This window comes from Taeniopygia guttata, chromosome 13 (genome assembly GCF_048771995.1).
Source record: "Taeniopygia guttata chromosome 13, bTaeGut7.mat, whole genome shotgun sequence".
NCBI classification, from domain to species: Eukaryota; Metazoa; Chordata; class Aves; order Passeriformes; family Estrildidae; genus Taeniopygia; species Taeniopygia guttata.
The window spans coordinates 7,587,835-7,604,742 of NC_133038.1; the positions used below are offsets into that span (position 1 = coordinate 7,587,835).

A 16,908-nucleotide genomic window follows, 5' to 3' on the forward strand; every position below is an offset into this window, starting at 1 on the left:
ACCCTCCCTGTCCCAGGGGAGGGAGGTGCAGGCAGCCCCTCGAAGAGGTTTGTGCAAGGTTTTATTACCCAACATCCACAATGACAGATTGATCCTCCCGCCCCTTCCTCCCCCCACCCCACCCCAAAAGAAATGAAGGGAAAAAAAAGAAGAAAATAGGTGATGAAGCTGCAGCACTGGTGTACCACAGCTTGGCAGTGCGGGGCTGGAGGTGAGCACAGCCTGGGGCAGGGTGGCAAGGGGATGCCCCAGGGCTCCTGATCTTCCTGGCATGGCCATGGCACTGGTCCCACAGCCCAAGGCACTGAGCAGAGCCAAGTCCCAGCGAGTGCCACGGCACAGAGTGGGCACTTGCCACAGCCCTGGCTGCCAGCTGGCACTTCAGCAAGCCCTTTGCAGCCCCACAGGGACAAAACAAGCCCAGGACGTACAGTGTGGGTTTAGGTGGGCAGGACTTTACCTTAACGAGGGAAAACTGCTGCAGTGGTGACTCTGCCACCTTGAGCCCTCCTGCACTTCTGCCCAGAGGGGATGGTGCAGCTCTCCAAGCATCCCTTGTTTGCAGCCTCCTGCCCATCAGATGCTGGACACAGGCCTGGGCACCCCTTGCTGTGGCACTGTGGGGCTGGTCCTCCATATGGGGCCAGGCTGGAGGAGCCAAGATCCACGTCTTGGCAGGACATTGAGGTGCTGCCAGCCACAGGGATGTTGGCCCAACCACAGGGATATTCACCCCCCTGCAGACTGACCCTTCACTCCCAACGCTCTTCAGCCTAGCAGAGCACAGGCAATGTAGAAGCAGTGTTTGAAAAGATGGACTCAGCCCCACAGGCCACCATGGGGGAAGTGGCTCCAGGCAGGACGCTCATGGCTGAAAGTGTCTCTTAAAAAGCTCCAAAAATGCAAACACAGTCCAATAAAAGCTCCCCTCCCCCCACCCTGTAAAACCCCAGCTGTAAAAAGTGGCAGCGTTTTTGCAGTGTCCCCAGCTGCCATCGGAGAGAAGCCAGAGGGCCCAGTGGGACACGTGCCCATGTCCCCAGCACATGGGGCCTTTCCAGCACCACTGGGGCAGCTGGACAGGCCTGGAAGCAGGGCAGGCTTCATGCCCACCACCAGCCGTGGTGAGGATGTGCTGCTTCCAGGCAGGTGGAGCTGGGGGCCATGGGGACAGGCTCCCGAAGCACCTCCAGCCACAGTGACAGGGATGAGCAGCTCTGCATCACACACGTGGCTGGCCCCTCTCTCTCTCACTTGACATCTGTCCTGGTGCCCTGCGTGGCCACATCCTCCCAGCTCCAGGGCACCCACAACATGGCAGTGCAGCAGAGAGAACGGGGAAGTTGAGGGATTGGTGCTTGCCATGGGTGGCTGCAGGACCCACGCATGCACAGCCACAGCCTTGTTGGAGTGTGGCCAAGCCCTGGACAGGCAAAGCAATAGCAGGGCGATGCACCAGCGTCTCTCCAGCATGGGAAGTGATGCTGCTGCTTGGGGTGCCAGAGTTCAGGGCAGCCAGCAGCACACACCCTGAGCCATCTTCAGACCTGCGCTGTGGGCAGGAGACACACAGGAGCAGCTGCCTCCATCTGGAAGGAGCCACGTGCTTCCTCGTGCTGAAAAAAGCCACCAAGCACAAAGACAGGGCACCAGTCTCATGTCCCAGGGCACGTCCATGGGGCTACACCCATGGGGGAACCCCAGGCTGACAGGGAGGACCCCAGCAAAGGAGACACCTTGTCCCAGTGTGCAGTGCTCCATCACCAGCACAGCCCTGCACACTGGCACCGGGTGTCTCAGGACGCCAGGGCAGGAACCCATCCCCATTTCCTCCGGAGCAGCCCCGAGGCACCCCCACCCTGCCAGCAGCTCACTCCATGGCGGGGCCGGCACGGGAGCAGCACCGGGGCCGCCGGACGTTCTGCAGCAGAGCCCGAAAGACGCTGGGCTGCCTCTTGGCCTCGCCTTTGCGGGGCCCTCCCTTGACGGAGCCGGTGCGGGTGGTTTGCGGGGTCACCACCACCTGCCGCCCGTGTTCCTCAATCTGCTTCTCCAGGTGCTTTTGGATGGCCATGCCCAGGACCTCCACCTCCATGGAGGCCCCATACACCTCCCACGTCATCCCCTTCTCATCCCAGCTCACCTCCCGGATGGGCTCCGGAGGCTCCTCCTCCACCACCTCCGGCACCGTCCCCTTCACCTGCACCTCAGGATACGAGGTCTGCGGGGACTTGGCCACTGGTGTCATCGGCCCAGTGGCCACTGAGCGGGTCTCCACAGGCATGGACACCTGCATCTCTGCGTCCTTCGTGGAGGGCTCGAGTCGTGGGGCTGCAGAGGCTGTCTCTCTCTTGGGGAAGGTGAAGGCAGCAGCCCCACATGGGGGGCTCATGGGGCTTAAGGCCACCGACACCAAGGACACACGGCTGTCCACCTGCGTCCCCATGTCCTGTGTCCCAGTGTCCTGGGGTGGGGTCACTTCAAAGGAGTAGGATTCACAGAGCTGCTTGGCTGTTTGGGGCTGCTGGCTGCTCCCAGCACCCACATCCTGGACTGAGCTCCTCTCAGCTTTGCCATGGCCCAGAGCAGTGGAGCTTGGTCCTGCCTCACTTCGACCCCCAGTCCCCGCAGCGCTGGTGCTGGGGGGGTCTGCTGTGCATCCCTGGGGGTGCTTGGGAGCCTCACCGCTCTTTGTCTGGGGAGCAGCACCCTGGGATGTCCCTTTGCTGTTCTGGGGCTGCTCCTGGCTTGGAAGCTCAGCTGTCCCAGTGCTTGCAGTGGGCTCCACAAATGCCACATGTTTGGCAAGAGCTGGCATGCTCCCCGTGTCCTTGCTGGTTGCCTGGAGGCAGGGATCAGAAACAGGGGAAGTGGGGGCTGCATCCTCCTTCTGGGTGTTGGGGACCCCCATCCCTGTGGGACCACAGGCAGAGGCAGCACCACTTGGTCCTCCGCAGCTCCCTGTTGCTACTGCCACGCTCTGCTCTGTGCTGGTGTCCTGGAGAAGTGTGCCAGGAGCTGGTCCTGCTGGTGATGGCACCTTCTTCTCTGCCACTGAGTTGGCCTTGGTGCCCTGAGACTCTGCCTCAGCCCCACAGCAGGTCCTCATGGCACGGGCCCCCGCGGCACAGCCAGAGCCGGGCAGGCACTCTCCTGCCCCTGGGCAGCCAGGGGAGCTGGCACTGGGCTCGCAGGCGTCCTCGGCCCCAGCCTGGCGGCTCAGCACCTGCAGCCCCTCGGGCTCCTTAGCGCTGCCCATGCCCAGGGAAGGCTTCTCCCATGCTAGTCCCACCACGGGTCTGCAAGAGAGAGGATGGGGCAGTGAGGAGCAAGCAGCACACAGACCCCCATTACACCTCAGCTGCCGGCTGTTTTTCTCCATGCCACCCCTGACAACAGGTTGGGCGGCCACCTGGAGCACTCACTGTCCCTGGCACCGCCTGTGTGGTGGCACACGGTGCCCAGGCACATGGGAAGGGAGGAAAGGAAGAGTGTCACTGCCTACCGTAGAAGTCAGCCTTCTCCCGGTGCAGCAGGACCGGGAGCAGGATCCAGGCACTGCTGTGGCTGGTGGAGCCGGGGACACGGTGCAGACACCCCTGCAGAGAGAGCGTTAGCTGGAGAATTGTCCTGGGCACCCGGCTGAGAACCGGGAGGCTCAGCAGCCCCCTCCTGTCAGTGGGAAGCTGGGAGCAGTCAGGGGTGAGAGCAAACTGGGCCTGGGGTCCAAGGGAGGCTGCAGAGAAGGGCAGGAGCACAGGGCAGCCCAAGCCCTTCCCTCTCCACGCGAGGGGAACACGGTCCAGTGTCACCTGGCTGTCCCCAAACCCTTCCCAGCCCCATGGGGCAGAAGCCGCAAAAATTCCGAGAACTCCCCAGCTCTGGCAATGCCAGGGACACCCTGCAGAGCATGCGTCCCGCAAGCGTGGAGCACTCCGTGCCACGAACACGGCCACTCGTGGGTCCCGAAAAGGGCAGAGCCGAGCGGGCACAGCTGGAGCCGAGCGAGTTCCCCCAAAGGGAGGCGACAGGAGCGGGGATCGGGCGGTCACCGACGTGCCCAGCAGCGCTGAGCCGGGAGGCGATGATCCCCGCCCCGTCTGTAGGTTCCCACGGAGCACCCCGATCCCCGGAGGGCCGGGCCGCCCAGCACCCCGACCTGCCCCGACAGCACCCCGATCCCGCGGGATCAGCACCGTGCCCGGTATGGATGCACCGCGAAGGAGCTGCGAGCCCCGGCACACGCGTGTGCACACGCACGGGCACGCACACGCCAGCACATGGCCACGGGCACACCCGCACGCACGGACACGCGTGTGCACGCCCCGGCCCCTCTTCCCCGGGCGAACCCCGGACAAAGCCGGCCCCGCGGTAGCCCCGGCCGGGGGAGCCCGACCCGCCCCCGCCGCCCGTCCCGGGGCTGTAATACCACCCCCAACCCCCCCACCCCGGACCCCCCCACACGCCCGGGGTGCCGGTACGGGGCGGGCACGGCAGCGCCCGACCCGGTCCCGCCACGTGCGCCCCGGAGCCGCCGGTACCTGCGGCGGATCCTCCCGCCCCGTCCGGTCCGGTCCCGTCCCGCTCGGCTCGGCTCGGCGCGGCGGCGGCAGCGGCGGCGAGCATGCGTAGGGCGGTGGCGGCGGGGGCGGTACCGTGCCCCGGGCCGCTCCCCCCGGTGCCGCCCGCCCCGGCACCCCCGGCAGCGGTGGGGAGACGGAGGAGAGCCGCTGCCGCCTGGGGAGTGGGGGTCCCGGCACACCGCGTGTCCCCCGGTGTCACCGCTGTCACCACAGCGGCCCGCCCGGGGAGCCCCCCATGGCCCCACAGCCCCCCCGGTACCCCAAGCATCACCACGCCGTGTGCCCCGGGGATGAGCATCCCGGCACTGCCCGCCGCGCTCGGGCACAGCGGGACACATAACGGGCACCGGAGAGTCAGGGGATCCCAAACCGTAGCGTAGGTCCCGCGGGTGGGAGTGACAGCGACACAGAGCCCAGTCCCCCTCCTACCTGGTGATGGAGACGCCCGCGTCCCTCCCGGGCATTACCGAGGACGGGGCTGCGCCCCGGTCAGCCCGAGGGACCGGGACAACGTGCCAGCGTGGCGGGATGGAGATGGGCTCCCGAGTACCCCTCGGCGGAGGGTGGGGGAGGACGGGGAGGGAAGAACGGCCCCGTCTAGCTCCCGGCAGCGCTTGCCTCTGCTCCCGGGCTCAGGCTTTGTCTAACTCCTTCCCACGCACTCCCGCTCGAGCTGCGGGGGGGAAGGCGGCCTGCTCGCCTCACCTGCATCCTTGCAGCCCCCCTAAAACCTCCAGCATAACCCCCAAACTTCCCACTGCCCCTCATCACCCTATGGGACCAGGCTCCCCTCCCCGACCCAGAGATGTCAGCACAGAGACACGAGCTATAGATCTATAGGGTCGGAGGGGTGGGTGCTAAGGTTAGACAGGTTTCCCCATCTTGGAGATAATGTTAGCACCGGTCTCCCAGCCCTATAGATCTATAGGGTGAGGCTGGTTCCATGGGAGCTGGCACACCTGGTTGCTTGGAGACAAGGGAGGTTGGAAATGCTTCTTTCAGTAAACAGCCAGCCTGGAACAAAAACCCGAAGGCTAAAAATAGGGAGGCAGGATATGGAAATTAAATAAAAATCCTTGCCCCCCTCCCTCTCTGGGGCAGAGCGAGGCACCGCAATGTCACCAACGGGCACTCCAGTAGATGGCTGGAGAGGCTGGAGTGGGAGGTGTGTCCCTGTACCCATTAATGTGTCCCCTCCTCAAGGTGTTGGTCTGCGTGCTGGTCCCAGTCCTGCAGCGTTGAGTGGACCCCACTGCACGCCTGCAGCGGTGGGGGAACTAACCCACGGTGAGGCACAGGCGTAGGGTTACATCCTGTGGTGCCCTGTATGGAATCAGACCCAGTTCCCAGAGCATTCCTTTTCAGATCTAAGGGACACCATGGACTGGGGCAAGTCCTGGCGGAGGAGGGCAAAAACGCCCCCTGGCCTCTGGCGGGACTTTCCTGCAGGCAGGAGGCTGCGGGGTCACATCCTGCTGCCATTTGCTTCCACCTGCCTCTCTTAAGCTCCGCCAGCAGCGTCTCTCCCCTTCCCCATCGACATCTTGCCACCAGAGACATCCCACCAGAGCTGGCTGGAGGTTGGGGAGGTTGGGGGGGGGGGGGTGGCCATGGGGAGCATCTTTCCCTCCCCGCAGCAGGCAGCCTTCATCCCAGGCTGGCTGCCTTCTCCTCCTCCTCCTCTCCCCGCCCGGGCACCTCGGGGCTGGCAGGAGAACAATAGCGAGGAGGATGAGTAAGATGGTCCCCATCGCCTTGGCAACGCGCTCCCGCTCTGCGGGCTCGGGAGGAGCCCGGCAGCTGCCTGAAGAGCTCCTTCCTTCTCCCTTGGCGGAGGGGGTGCTGGCGCAGGTAGCGGCTCCCCCTCCCCGGGCACCGTGGCCCACCTCCCACGCCGCACGGGCAGCTCCACGTGAGGCGCACCGGGCTCCCCCGCCGCCGCCGGAGCCGCAGCGGCGGCGCACGGCTCAGCCCCGGCTCGGTGCCCGCCGGTGCCAGGGAGCGCTGGGACACAGCTGGCAGGGTCTGGAATGTGACCCCTGCATCGCTGCCCGGAGGGAGGGAGAGGGGTTCCTTCACGCACGGCTGCCCGCGGCATCGGTGGGCAGAGATGTTCGGGGTTCGCAGATGGCAGTGGCAGGGGATGCCCAGGGGCACCAGGATCCCATCTCCAGCCACAGCCATGTGTCCCGTGTTGTCCCCAAGTCATGTCACCAGCAGGAACACCCTCATCCTGCCCAGAGCTGTGAGTGCCTTGGGGTGAAAGGATGTTACCCAGAGATCCAAAGGCACCAAGAACCCTAAAAACAGCACTGTTTTCACAGCTGCCTTGGTGTGGCTATGCTGGGGGGGATATCTAATCCCTGCCAGCACCTCACGTCCCAGGTGCCCCAAAACACAGCCCCTGCCACAGCCCCGTGGGATGGGAGAGCTGCACCCAGGACACTGCAGCCTGGTGGCTGAGAACATCATTTAGGAGGTTCCTGGGTACAGACAGGGATGTGGCCCCAGGACCAGCTGGGGCAGAGGCAGGGAAGGGGGAACAGAGAGGCTCAGCTCTGCCAGCTGCTCTGTGCCACTGAGAGGGACCCAAGCACGGCATCAACCAGCCAGAGCTGGGTGGTGCCACTGGGGAACAACCTAGGCACACATTTCATCTCAGCACAGGATGGGGGACAGCTCTGGAAAAGAACCAGCATGGAGAATCATATAAATAATGAATGGTTTGGGGTGGAAGGGATCTTAAAAATCGAGTTTCAACATCCCGGCCATGAACAGGAACACCTTCCACTAGATGAAATTGCTCAGAGTCCTATCCAACCTGACCTTGAACGTTTTGAGGGATGGGACAGCCCCAGCTTCTCTGAGCAACCTGTGCCAGGGCTTCACCACTCTCACAGGGAAGGATTTCTTTCATATATTTAATCTAAATCTGTCCTCCTTCAGCTTAAAGACATTCCCCCTTGTCCTATCACTCCACTCCCTTGTAAAAAGTCCCTCTCCAGCTCTCCTTAGGTATTAGAAGGAGCTCTAAGGTCTCCTCAAAGCTTTCTCCAGGTTAAACAGCCCCAGCTCTCCCATCCCGTCTCCATAGCTGAACTCTCCAGCCCTCTGATCATCAATACAATCATCAATCGCAACCAGGTGCTGCTGTTCCAGAAGAGCAAAACCCTTTCCTACAGTGCCTCTGTGTCTGTGGTAGAGAGGGACTCTTCCCCTCTCCTCTGCTTTCCCAGGGGTTCATTTCAGCAGCTCAATCGCGCCGATGAGGGGAAAGCCCTGGCTGCATTAACAGCACACAATGCACTGTGGTGGGTAAGCACAAAGGAGCATAAAGCACATGGTGACTTGGCCATGGGATGGGGCCTCGAGTCAGGAAAGCCCATTAGGTGCTGTGAAAAACAGCAGGTCTTTGGAAGTGCAGGATGCTCCTCTGGGCACAGATGGGTGAGGGCATGTCTTGCTGCAGGATACACCACCGGCAGCCTGGGATGCTGTTGTTGATCAGGAAGCGTCAAGCACCGTGCTCCTCAGATGCTGTGCCTGGGTTGTCATGGATTCAGCTCAGGCTGGTGGCATTTGTGGCAGGCTCAAGGTCCATACCCCATCCTGCCTTCAGCTCTGCCCTGCAGAGCCTTCCTGGCATTACCAGGGAGCCACGTGTGGCGTGGGGAAGCCGTGGCCCCTTGCCTGGATTCACCAACACGGTCACGACTGCCAGAGTCACTTCCTCCCCCTGGGGAGCAGGTGAGCTGGCAGAGAACATCTGTCTGCCTTAGCCAGCCTTTTCCAGATGTTCCTTTTTGTGTTGCCATGGTGGGTGTGAGGATGAATCCAAGGAAATACTGGGTGAGTTCACTCCTCGTTTCCCTGCCGACAGCCCATAACTCACGCTCCATTTGCACAGCCTCCCTCTCCGATGTGCTCTGACGAGTGGGGGGAGACGTTTGTAGTGAGTAACACTCACCCAGCGACTGTGAAAAGCAGCTTGGGGCGGGAGAGGGGGGTGGACTCTGGTTTATGGGTCGGTGCATCTGACCGGAGACACGCTGAGGGAGCCGTTTGGGGATGCTCCCACCACTGCCTGCTGTGCTGGGGGAAGGGGCAAATCAGCAAGGGCTTAGAAGGGCAGTGAGCAAAGGGAGCAGGAGTTCACACATCTCTTTTTTCCATTCCTGAGTCCCCAGCTGCTGTGACTAAACTCCCTGGAGCCATTAGGCGGGGCAGGACAGCTGCTGGATGCTGTACTGAGGCTCTGTGATTTTTCCTGGGGCCTGTAGTAACAACTGTGTTATGTTGTTCTTGCACAGGAACACGAGCTTGAGAAACAAGGCCTTTTACTGTAGAAAAGGCCAGGAAGGAGTTTGTAGGTGGTGGGTTTGTCCCAGCTCTGTAAGCAGGGTGTGCTGGCAGCCAGGGGAGCAGGCAGCAGCTGCCTGGCCAGGGAGATACAGAGGCTGCCACCATCACTGCCTGTCACTGTCCCTGTGCTCCACAGTCCCTCCACACCTTACTTTGTCTGCACTGAGAATTTGGAGTAGAGAGACCCTCAGGCTGGTCCTCCTGCTGGGCAGAGGCCTCACTTGGACATTATCCTGTACTCCCACTGGGCTGCTCAGACTCAGGGAGGAGTGAAGGTTTCTCCTGCCTCAGCATGAGAAAGAGAGTTCAGCGAGTGCTGATCACGAGGCAAAGACCTACACTCCATCTTGCTAAGAGCCAAGGCAAAGACTCTGTGAAAGCCAAAGCCATTCACCCCTGAGGAAATCTGGGTGGCCCTGGGTTATGGGCAGCACCACACTTTGGTCAGGGGACTCCCTGGTGCGTCTGAGCCCATGTCCAGTCCGTGGAAATCACCCAGTTCTAGATATGCTTTGACTGGAGCTCAGCAAATGAGTTGCAAGACAAGATGTGACTGATTTTTCTACCTCCACAGGGCCTGGGATTGGTGTGCTGGCTCCTGATGTCAGTACTTGGGGAGTGGGAGATGGATATCAAACACCTACACCTGCTCAGTGGGGCACTGGGTAAACTCTGACAGCACCAGTTTGGAGCCTGAGAGCTCTGTGGGGCCCTGAGAGTACCAGCACGGCATTTTCTCCTCCCAGGAAGGACCTTCCCCCTCTTCCCTGCAGACCAGGTCCAGCTCCCAACTGCGGTGAGGTGCTTCCCCCTGCTGTAACTCCAGGAGCTCCTGCTCTTAGCCAGGCAAGGCTGCCCTGATCCAGCGCCTGCAGCTGCCCATTCCCGAGGCTGTTGCCAGGGAGGAATAAAGTGGAAAACACACAGCTGAAGTGCTGCTGGCGCTCTGTGCATCCCTCCAAGCCCTCTCTCCTCCCAGCAGTTCCCTCCCCTGTGGAAGAGGCTCTGAAGCAAGGCTGCACCCTGAGCTGCTGCCTGCAGCACCCTCAGGAATGGCCCTGTCTACGCTGATCCTTTTTCTTTCCACACATCCTTCTGCTCCGCTGATACAGCTGATACAGCAGACAATGAGACAGCTGAAAACCTTGACTACTCTGTGCATAGTTCTGCTGAGTTTTGGGACTCGTTTTGCAGCGTCAGTTTTGCTTTTAGGAGCTGTACCAAGCTGGGTAAGGGCTTCGGGGCAAACAGTGGAAAATCCTGTGTCCCAGTAAGGAAAGTTGATCTCCCCCTGGCCCTGCTCTGTGCTGGTGCTCTGGCAGCCAATTGCACGGGAGTGTGAGGTGCAGGATTGCTCAGATTGTGCCTGGATGCTGCGTGGTGCCCACCAAGGGACTGTTTCTCACTGTATCTGTGTTCTATCAGGATTGGCTCTTGGGAACTGAACAGCATGCTGTGCTTGGAACACCACGTCCAGGAGCTCTGGAGGTGATAAAGGACAGCTACACTGGGGTTTCTATTTGTGCTTTCCAGCAGAAGCTCCTGAGAGGGAGCTGTTACCAGCACAGAGGGTCAGGTTAAATGTTTGTCCCCACAGCTTCCCTCTCCCCACACCCCACATCTCTGCTCCGTGTCACTGTAAGGCTTTGGCAAAGTGGGCTGAACACCTGCACAAGTCTGGTGCCTGCTGTATCTGTGTGGGGGCACAGACAGAGCCATTTACAATTCCAGAAGCATCAGCACCAAGGCCCTATAAGAATATGAACAGGTGAGTCGAGCCCATTCATCCCAGTCTGTTCTTTAAGGGGTGGGGGTCAGTGCCTGTCTCTGAAATGCCCACAGAGAAGGTGGCTGCCCCTCGTGTCCTACAGACCCGGCTCTGAGGGCTGTGCTTAACACTGTCAGGCTGGGAATAGGACTGTCCTGCACATTCCAGGACCAAGGCACCATAGTTGGCTTCCCAAAACCAGATCCCTATGATAGCAGCGTCCTGGAGATGTCTCACAACACCCTCATCCCTGCCACTGTTGAGAATCAGCTCAGGAGGGAGAACACACCCCAGAGCAAGCAGATGTACAGACCACTCGTGCCACATGCTCCTGACAGACCCTGCAATGGTGTGTGAGTGCAGCAGCACAGCTGAACTTTGGCTTTAGGGATTCAGCAGGCCAGGAAGGTGCCATAGCACCACACTGATATCTTGCTTGCTGTGCCAGAGGGATGGAGCATGAGGCGGACGTAGCAGGTTACATAATTTGGGTGAAGGAAAGCCCAAGCCCTTCCATTTCCTGGCAGGGAGCAAGAATTGTTGGAATGAGCTTGGCTGGCTCTTCTGCATCCTCAGTCTTCATTGTTTTATTGGATCTTCACCAAGGGCAGAGGAGATGATGCTCTTGAAGGTACTGGGATGTCAGCATGTTGGCGCTGAAAATCATGGGCAGCAGAAAAAAGTGAGCAAATGAGATTTGGACAAATACCAACTTCCTCCCACCACTGTGTGTAGGATTGTCCTACACCACGGAACAGTCAGCCAAGGTACCTGAGGGCTCTTTGCCTCACCCATCCTTGTTCTTGGGCTCTTTGCCTTGCTGCAGAGACCCTTGGCTCTATTTGAGGGGTTCCCACCCATGGCACCTCATCACAGCTCCTGGCAGGTCAGCACAATGCCTGGGTTCAGCTTCCCACAGTGACTCCATCCATCTCAGATAAAGCCTCATGCTCAGCAGTGCTCCTTGTTGCTGCTGGGTCCCCGTCCCTCTCCTGTTCCCACAGAGCTGTGTACCCCATTTCCAGGCTTGTGCCTGGTGCTCACACCTGTGGCACTGCCTACATGGGGACCTCTGCCCCCCTCTTGCTGCCAAACCCTCCTGGCAGCCTCACAGCTCTCCCCTCTCTAGAAAATTACAGCCGTGACTGCAAGTACAGCCTGGGTGTGGACAGGGAACCCAGAGCAGGTGTGCACTGTGTGCAGTGACAGACACAGCAGCCAGGGGAGCTGCCCCAGTGAGGGTCACAGTCCTGCTGTGCAGGGGTGTGCACTGAGGGGACACCCTGATTCCTATGAACTGCTGGTTTGAGCAATTCTCTCCCTGCTCTCTGGCTTCCAGCTCTCCCAGGCACGGGCCTGTCTCCCCCACACTGCCTCTACCACAGCCCGGGGCAAGCCATGCTGCTGCTGCTTTGGGTCTGCTTGCCCATGCATAGCAGAACTGGACAAGGGAAGGGAAAAATATTCTAGGGAAACAGCCAGCCAGCCCCCAAAGAGCTGTCTCGGTCCTTCCAGTAACACACAGTGTGTGCTATGAGCACTGCTGCAGCCAGAGCCAGGGTAGGATTTGCTGGCATCAGCAAAGCTGTTGTGTGTCCGTGCTGACTGCTGCAGCTTCGCTCCTCGCTGGCAAAGCTGGCGAGGCAGCACAGGTGGGGGATCTAATCTGATATTCATGGCAGGGACACTCAGCCCAGCCTCTCACCCCAGCTTGTAATGCAGTCAAGGGGCTAAAGGCTAGCTGGGGCCCAGGCTGGGCTGGTGGTCCTGCCCTGGGAGAGCTGAAGACTCAAGGATGGCGCTGTGGGGTGGGCACAGGATCCCCTGCCATGGCAGACATCCCACAGAATGTGTGACACCCACCTGCCCTTCAGGTGGTGTGTCCATCTGAACATGCTGTGGGTGACAACCACCTCCCCTGCCCCTTGAGGGGAGCAAGGGCATGTAGGGAGGGGGAAAACAGTGCTGGAGCCCAGGGCTGTGTCTACCCTGGCTTGTTCTCAGCCCCACAGGGCCCCTGCAGAGGCAAAGCCCTGCAGACAGGCAGGTGGTATGGGGACAATGCCCGCACCCCAAGTCTCAGCCAGAGGCTGGCTGGAGTCAGGGCACAGTGACCTGCTCTGATGCAGCAGCCAGCAGTCAGAAAGGCATCTTGTCCTCGTGAGCAACCAGTCCTGCCCACTCCCACAGCACCAGCCCCATTCCTCTTCCCAAAACTACCCCTGCTAACCAAAGCACGGGGCCAACCCCTGCCCAAGGACCCCACAAGCAGGACCAGGGGGCTACAGACAAGAGTTGGCTTTATTCACGGACACGGGGGCAGCTGTGTCACTGGCAGCTGCCCTCGTATTGCACATCCAGCGACGGGGGAATATCCATGCCACGTCACAACACAGCGTCGGCACTATGGGACCTCAGGGGAGGCGCAGGCACCGCCACCACCCAGCAGGCTGGGGAGCGGGCTGGGGCGCCAAGGGTTCACAAAGGCAAAAGACCCGTCCACCCATAGATAGAGAGAGATATATATATATAAAAAAAAATAGTTCCACGATGACCAGAGCAGAACCACGGGGACACGCGTGCAAGCGGAATGTACAGCGGCCCGCGAGCAGGTAAACATGCTTTGTACACACACAGACACGCCGGGACGCAGCCGGGGTTTATGGCACTGGGAGGGAGACAGAGCCATAAACCCGGGCTACACACACACACACGCTCACACACACGCACACCGGGCCCTGGGCACGCGCCAGGGCTTGGGGGCTTGGACACAGCGGGTGTTTCTCACTGCTAGACACGGTACGGAGACACGGACACGGTCCCTTGGAACGGAACTGGAGGAAGAACTCGTGAGCGAACGGGGCAGGGGCACCCCTGCTCCTCCCCGGCACACGGGCACCGGCTGGGGCCGGCTGGAGAGGAGCAGGGGGCTACCGGCGGTTCGTTGTGCTGCTGGTGGAAGAGGCAAGGATGGGGGTCCATTATGCCTCTGGCTCGTATTCCTGGTATTCCTCCTGCGGGATGGGGAAGGAAAGAGCCAGTGAGAAAGTCCAGGTGGGGCACAGAGCCCCTCTCTTCCCCAGGCCAACACCAGCTTTGCTCTGGACAGTGCACTGACCCCACTGTGCCACCATGTCCCCTCACCTGTGGGGGTTCCTCGTAGTTCTCCCCCTCTGGCTCCAGCAGCGGCTCCACCAGTGGCTCCTCCACAGCTTCCTGGGCCACCTCCTCTGCCTGAGAGTGAACCAGGAGGTCAGTGCCACACACACACACACACACATACACACAGCACCACCCTCCCTGCCCCTGCCAGACCAGCGAAGCCCCCACAATACAACGGGCACCATGGAGAGCCAGTGGCACCCTGGGCACACAGCAGCCCACCTAGCTGGGAGGTGGCATGCACAAGTCTGTGGGAGCAGGGGCTGTGTGGGTATGTCCATATACACAATTCCCAGCCCCAGCCTGGGGCAGTGCTGCTCCACGTGGGCCTCGACAGGCTGCAGGCTCTGGCAGGGCTGCGGGAGCATCCTGCATCCCTGGCAGGGGAGGGCGGTGCTGGGTAACCCCTCCCCGGGGCTGGCAGGCGGCAAAGGGGGGCAGCCAATCCCCCTGTGTGGCAGCGGCGGCGGCGGTGGCCTCATTTCTTCAGCTGATGCTATTTTGGGCTAAGCTGGAAGCCAGCAGCTCATGGGAGGGCGAGCTGGAACCCGCTGCCCCTCCCGCAGCTGTCAGGTCACCTCGCCGCCGCCGCCGGAGCGCCGCGGGCCCAGGCCGCCGGCCGCCATGCCAGGCCCCGAGCGCGCACACGTCCACAGACACCCTGGGCCGCGATGCCCGCCTGCCCTGGGCACGAGGAGACCGCCTGGGCACCCTCACAGTCTCTGTTTTAGGGCTCCTCGCCAAGCCCGGGGATGTGCCAGCCTCCCCCTGGGCATGGCGGTGCCTGGGGACTCTCACCTTCAGGTCTGCAGGGAACTCCTCCTTCTTCACCAGCCCGGTGGCCGCCGCGATGTTGCCGGCGCCGGAGAACGCGGCTTCGCCCAGCTGGGACGCCTGCTCCTTGGCTTTCTCAGCCACTGCAAGAGCCAGGGGTGCCCATCAGTGCCCCCCCTGCCAAAAAGGGTACCCAGCTGTGGATTCACGCCCTGCACCACCCACGGGGGGAGCTGGCAGGGAGATGCTGGCAGGATCAAGCTCTTCTCGCTTCCTTGCCCTGGTGGGGAGGGGAGGGGGCCATGGCACTGCTCTGCAGCTGGGCAAGGAGTGTGAGCAGCCGCCGCAAATCCTTGTTTGCCAGCCCTGTTATATAAGAGGCTTTAGCAGAGTGACATCAGCCCCTCAATTAGCCTCTGATCTCGTTAGTGTGGCCACATTCTCAGGGACAGAGCAGTACCCCGGCAGGAGGACAGAGGGGCCGTACCTGAGGTTACACCTTGGACCACACCTTGGGTTTTGCTCCCTGGGGGTAGAAAGAGACAGAGATCAGGTTAGAGGGACTGACAGCTGGGCTCCAATATGTGCCATGCCAGGACCCTGACAGGGCTCTGAGCCAGGACAGCAGCCCGTCCACACCCCATGCCAGGGCACCTGGGGGGCTGAGCACTTGCCTGGCTCCCCTCAAGGCTCCTGTTGTCCCTGCAGGAGCCAGAACTGGGGTAGCACAGGGCCACCGCCACGTGCCAGGCAGGGCAGAGACCCCAGGGCCCAGCACCGTGTCTGGGCACAGCCAGGCAGGGCGAATGCAAGCCATGCTGCTGAGAAAAACCTTCCACAGGATCCAAACCTAGAGCTGGTGCCAACAGAGCATGGGAAGCCCTACAGCTGGAGTGCCCACAGCTGGGTGCTGCTGCTGGCTGTGCTGACCCTGCCAGGCTCTCTCAAGCAGAGTGACACCACCCAGGATACCCCACAGAATGGGAGTGGGGTGTCTTGGATGGAAGGAAAAGTAGGGGTTGGGCAGCTCCTGTAGGATGGGGCCTCAGGCTGTTCCTTGAGCTGCTGGACCCCAGTCCAGCAAATACCCACTGGCGAGGATGGGGGCCCAGGGCGGGCACCCACCACTGCCCAGGGGAAGAGTTTTGGGGCCTCAGCTCTGCCACAGAGCTCGTGCCTCCTGGAGCAGAACAGAGCCCCAGCCCTGCACCCTCCTCCCTCCCACCGCAAGCCGGGTTGGCCTCAGCTCCCTCCTGAGCATTCCAGCAGCACAGCCAGGCACTCAGACTGCCCAGGAACTGCTCCTCCTGCCAGCCATGTCTTCTAGGACTTGGCTCCGAACAGATCCCGTCCTCAGGGGGCAGCACGGAGGGACCCCTCAGTCACCAGCCGGGTGCAGAGGAGATGCCGCTGTGGGATGGGCTCCAGGGCATTGCCTCTCCAAGGGGGACAAACGCGGTCCACACCCCCCTGCCCCAAGAGAGGCACATCCCAACACAGAGGTCACCACCTCCATCACGGTCCCTCTGCTTTCCTGCCCCAAAGCATCCCGGGCACAGAGCTGAGAGACCTCAGGCTCAGATGGGGAGCTGCAAGGGGTACAGCCCCCGAGGGTTCCATCCCCTCAGCCTGGGGACCAGTCCCCCACTCTTCTGCCCTGCAGATTCCCGGTGGGCAGCCGGGCACTGCGGGCACCGAGCCTCTGCCCCGGAGCACTCCGCCGCAGGGTGGTCGTGGCGGGGAAAGAGCAGGGGAGAGGGGGAGCGGAGCCGGGGACAGGGGGGGACGGCAGGGGGATGGGCAGGAGGACGCAAGGGCAAACGCAGGAGCAGGCAAGGGCAGGCAGAGAGTGCCGGCAGGGGCAGGCAGGGACGGGCAGAGATTAGCCGGGGGTGGGGAGGCAGGGGCAGGCAGGGGCTGGCAAGGAGCTGGCAGGGGGCAGGCAGGGCAAGTCGGTCCTTACCCACATAGAGGACCCCTTCCTTGGTCTTCTCCGCGGCCTCGGCCACCCCCTGCTTGGTCTTCTCAGCTGCGGCGACCACCCCCTCCTTGGCCTTGGACAAGCCCTTCATAAACACCTCCATGGCGGCTCTGCGGGGAGAGGCCGCAAGGCTTCATCCCGCCCCGGTCCCGCGCATCCCGGTCCCGCGCATCCCTTCCCCGCGCATCCCGGTCCCGCGCATCCCGGTCCCGCGCATCCCGGCCCCGCACCCCTGGCCCCGCCGCCCGCCCGACCTGGCTCGCTGTCGGCGGGGACGG

At 61.8% G+C, this 16,908-nt stretch overlaps 2 protein-coding genes across 3 annotated transcripts; both read right to left on the minus strand.

The window, feature by feature from the left end:
• Positions 1 to 44: 44 nt before the first annotated feature.
• On the minus strand, positions 45 to 5,228 carry GPRIN1 (G protein regulated inducer of neurite outgrowth 1). Of its 2 annotated transcripts, none has more exons than XM_002194244.7 (3): positions 5,013 to 5,228; positions 3,506 to 3,599; positions 45 to 3,299 (listed from the first exon to the last, which is right to left on the minus strand). In XM_002194244.7, the coding sequence occupies exon 3, from the start codon at positions 3,257 to 3,259 to the stop codon at positions 1,871 to 1,873; it is 1,389 nt and encodes a 462-aa protein (XP_002194280.5). In that variant the 5' UTR covers positions 3,260 to 3,299; positions 3,506 to 3,599; positions 5,013 to 5,228; the 3' UTR covers positions 45 to 1,870. The 2 variants fall into 2 exon arrangements, with proteins under 2 accessions (XP_002194280.5, XP_030139743.4); XM_030283883.4 differs by lacking the exon at positions 5,013 to 5,228 and adding an exon at positions 4,542 to 4,720.
• A 7,768-nt stretch (positions 5,229 to 12,996) lies between these two features.
• Positions 12,997 to 16,858, minus strand: SNCB (synuclein beta; the record flags this gene model as incomplete). The annotated part of the gene is given in 5 exon segments (NM_001245774.1): positions 12,997 to 13,727; positions 13,858 to 13,947; positions 14,674 to 14,792; positions 15,137 to 15,175; positions 16,613 to 16,858. Coding segments are annotated over 5 exon segments (402 nt in total). The 3' UTR covers positions 12,997 to 13,694.
• Positions 16,859 to 16,908: the final 50 nt, after the last annotated feature.

Bases quoted from the DNA above. Each gene is read 5' to 3' on its own strand.
- GPRIN1 (XM_002194244.7), bottom strand. From the start codon at position 3,259: ATGGGCAGCGCTAAGGAGCCCGAGGGGCTGCAGGTGCTGAGCCGCCAG.